The sequence below is a fragment of the Malus sylvestris genome, chromosome 10 (assembly GCF_916048215.2).
Source record: "Malus sylvestris chromosome 10, drMalSylv7.2, whole genome shotgun sequence".
In the NCBI taxonomy this organism is placed as follows: domain Eukaryota; kingdom Viridiplantae; phylum Streptophyta; class Magnoliopsida; order Rosales; family Rosaceae; genus Malus; species Malus sylvestris.
The window spans coordinates 38,503,208-38,506,919 of NC_062269.1; the positions used below are offsets into that span (position 1 = coordinate 38,503,208).

The 3,712-nt window shown below is 40.7% G+C and overlaps 1 protein-coding gene across 1 annotated transcript; it reads left to right on the forward strand.

The window, feature by feature from the left end:
• The first annotated feature begins 1,453 nt into the window (after window positions 1-1,453).
• On the forward strand, window positions 1,454-2,827 carry LOC126586875 (zingipain-2-like). Its single transcript, XM_050251843.1, has 2 exons — window positions 1,454-1,957; window positions 2,083-2,827. Exons 1-2 carry the CDS (start codon window positions 1,519-1,521, stop codon window positions 2,679-2,681), a joined length of 1,038 nt encoding a protein of 345 aa, XP_050107800.1. The 5' UTR covers window positions 1,454-1,518; the 3' UTR covers window positions 2,682-2,827.
• Window positions 2,828-3,712: the final 885 nt, after the last annotated feature.

Here is a 3,712-nt window from a genome sequence, read left to right on the forward strand (position 1 = left end):
ATATTGGCTTTTGCCGGGCGTAGGTTGGTGGCTTTGCCTTATGTGTGCCCAGATTGGCTGCAGTCTGCATCATTCAATCAACCATCAGCAGCCTTGCAGCTGCTTTCCGTTCCATTCCAAGTGAAAGCCAAAATAGTCGATTTGATACTTATTAGTGGTTGGAGTAAAATATAGCAAGAGATGCTGCATTTTGCCGTTATTGCTATATTTTCAAATGAAAACGGGAGATGTTGGCAGTGATGTCTTCATTTAAAAGGGTTTTTAATGTAACTTGTTTGTATTGATAAATTATGGATGATATTACTAAATTTAAATGGTTGTTTCCCTTTTTTTAAACTTTGCACTCTTTTAAATTCGCCCCCTGCTAGTTCCTGGCTTCGCCAATGAATGCTACATATGGTACCAAGTTCAAGAAATGCAAGAATGAATGGGGTGAGAGCTGGGGCAAAAATAGCTACATTTGAATTCTCAAAGATGCTGGCCCTCCTAAAGGTCTTTGTGGCCTTGCTACAACGGCTTCCTACCCAATTATAGATTGATTGTCTCGGCTTCAAAGGCTACAATTAAGTGTTTAAATCTAATTTTCTTCTCAATATTGAGAAAGCTCCGTTGATAAAAAGGGCTTGTATTTTGTATCTAATTAGCATAACTGAAGACGGCATCAAGTTGTTTTGAAAAGAATATAATTAAGTGTGTGGATCTAATTTTCTTTTCATTTAGGTGTGCAGAGTTTTATCTCAAAATACCTCGATTCTCTAGACTTAAAATTTTAGATAGTTCTTCCACTTGATGAAGTTGAAACTTGATATACATTTGAGCAATTTTTATCAATTAGCTGAGCATAAAATTAATTCAGAAGATCTGCAACCTCAAGAGAATTAGTTTTGAAAAGCACACTAAATTACGTGAAGAACACTTTGAGTGCCAGTCGAGCAACTCTGAGTTGGAGGGCCACTGCATTGACTTACCATTGTTAGTACTTGGATTTCAAAAAATCATCATCAAATACTGGAGTTTTACGTTTAAATTTCATGAACCTGACCCCTTCCGTATGAACACGGTATGAGGTTCACACACCTTTAATGGAAACGGTATGAGGTTCACTGCTGCAGATTGGTAAATTTGTAGTCATCAGCACCTTTAATGGAAACTAAGGGCCAAAGGGCAAAGACTTCAGCAAATAGACCAAGGACTTGTAGTCATCAGACCCTTGGGTCATCAATGGATCCTTCGAACTTCTTTGTGCACAAACTCCACGGCGAAAACAAAACAAGCGTAGCATTCGGGCTAGACTGATTGATGAAGTTTACCGTGAGCCATCAACCTGTGGAATGTGCCTGGAAATTTGGCTCCCTTACAAATTCCCATCCTAACAATTTCAACAAAGTGCACATGCAGGCAATCCCGAACGCCTTCTATATAAACCGGTAATATCATGCTTGCTTCTTCACATCCAGCTTGCCAATCACTACTTGAAACAAAGCCATTGTCGACACAGAGCGCCCTCTCATCACTGCAATGGCTTTTGAAAGAAACCTTTTGATTGTTACTATACTCATCACCTTGGGGACCTTGGCATCTGAAGCCACGTCCCGCACATTGTACCAAGCTTCCATTGCTGCAAAACATGAGCAGTGGATGAAAAAGCATGGACGCGTTTACCAGGACAGTGCGGAGAAGGAAAGGCGTTTCCAGATATTCAAAAACAATGTGGAGTTTGTCGAGAAATTCAACAGTGAAGGGAACATGACTTACAGCCTTTGCGTCAACCGATTTTCGGATATGAGCTATGACGAATTCCTCAGGTATTATACTGGATACAAGCAGCCCACTGAATCAACCTCATCCGCAGATGCATCATTTACGTACGAAAACCTAAGCCCGACGGATGTTCCCTCAAGCATTGACTGGAGGGACAATGGAGCTGTTACTCCAGTAAAAGATCAAGGGCGCTGTGGTAAGAGCACCAACCACCATATTAATATGGGGCTAAGTACATATATATGTATTGCATTAATTACTTTCTTCTTGCATTCATTCCTACGGAAATTAATTCATATCCGTTTGTTCAAATACATGCAGGTTGTTGCTGGGCATTTTCTGCAGTGGCAGCAGTCGAAGGGATTACCCAAATCAAAACTGGCAAATTGATCTCACTGTCTGAGCAACAGCTTGTGAGCTGTGATACAGATAACAACAGGGGCTGCCAAGGTGGTTGGATGGTTAATGCCTTTGCATACATTCAACAAAACGGAGGAATTGCCAGTGAAGAAAATTACCCATACCAGAGTTTAGATGGCAGTGAAGGAACATGTGATATGAACAAGGCAAATGAGGCTGCTGCCCGGATAACTAGTTATGCAGAGGTACCTCCCAACAGTGAAACCGATCTACTCAAGGCTGTGTCCATGCAACCAGTCTCCGTTGCCATCAATATGTCACCAGCCTTTCAGCATTATTCAGGCGGGGTGTTCACCGGTGATGATTGTGGGACATCATTGGACCACGCTGTTACCGTCATTGGGTATGGGACAACTGATGATGGCACCCCCTATTGGTTAATCAAGAATTCATGGTCCGATACGTGGGGTGAGAATGGCTACATGAAGATTCTTAGAAACGCTGAAGCCCCAGGTGGTGTTTGTAGCCTCGCTACGAAAGCTTCCTATCCGACTATGTAATGTATTAATGAAGGGGTGGAATGAGCTTCTCCACTTTGCCTATAGGTTATAAGTACTACAGACAAAAACCATAGGCTGTGAAAATGCCTGTATTTTGTATTTGCTAAAAGTATGGTTTATGAAATTACACTATTTTTGTTGTGCTAGGATAACACCAAAACCAATTGGAACCAATTCAAGCTAACCCACAAGAAATTTATCAAATGAAAATGCAAGAACAAAATATAAAAGACACCAAGATTTTAACGAGGTTCCTCAACAATCAGTGTAACTGGAGTACGTTCTCGGAGCAGTAGGAGCTCACCCAATAATCCACTATCAACCAATTGGGAGTTTACAAAGTGTTGGCAATCTCACAACCCAAATAACCCAATACACCCAATAGCTCTCACACACCACAGAAACAAATAGAGAAAGAAATATAATGAATAATTTCTTCTCTATACATATAGCTCAAAGCTATTTCAACAACAACTACTTTGGTGGATGATTACTAACCAAATGAAGCAGCATCTTCTTCTTCCTTTTGGGCTCTCTGCAACTCTCCTTGCTCTCGGCAGCTCTCACTTCTCTCTTCAGAAAAAAATAAGCCCCTTTTTTTTTTTTTTTTCTCTTCATCCGAAGAAAACCAATAATTATGGCTTTGAAAAAGCCACAAAACAAGGAAACATAATCATGATGCCTCCTCATCATGATGTTCCCTCATCATTATGTCTTTCAATCTTTTGTTTTGTTTACTAGCCGAAAGTGAATGCCAAGTTGGCCACTAATTTGGCCATTATCCAACAATCTCCACCTTGGCCAAATTCCGAAAACACCATTATAAGCCAACCAACACAAAAAACACTCCCAAACACTACCAAGAGAACAAGTCATGCTGAGCCAAATGCTCCAAAACTCCTACTGCTAATCGCCTTCTTTATATAGGCAAAATGTGAGCCAAGTTCAAGCAATGAACAAACTTGGCTACACCAACAACCTCAGTCAACATATCAGCGGGGTTGTCTTTAGTTGGAATCTTCTGGAGAATG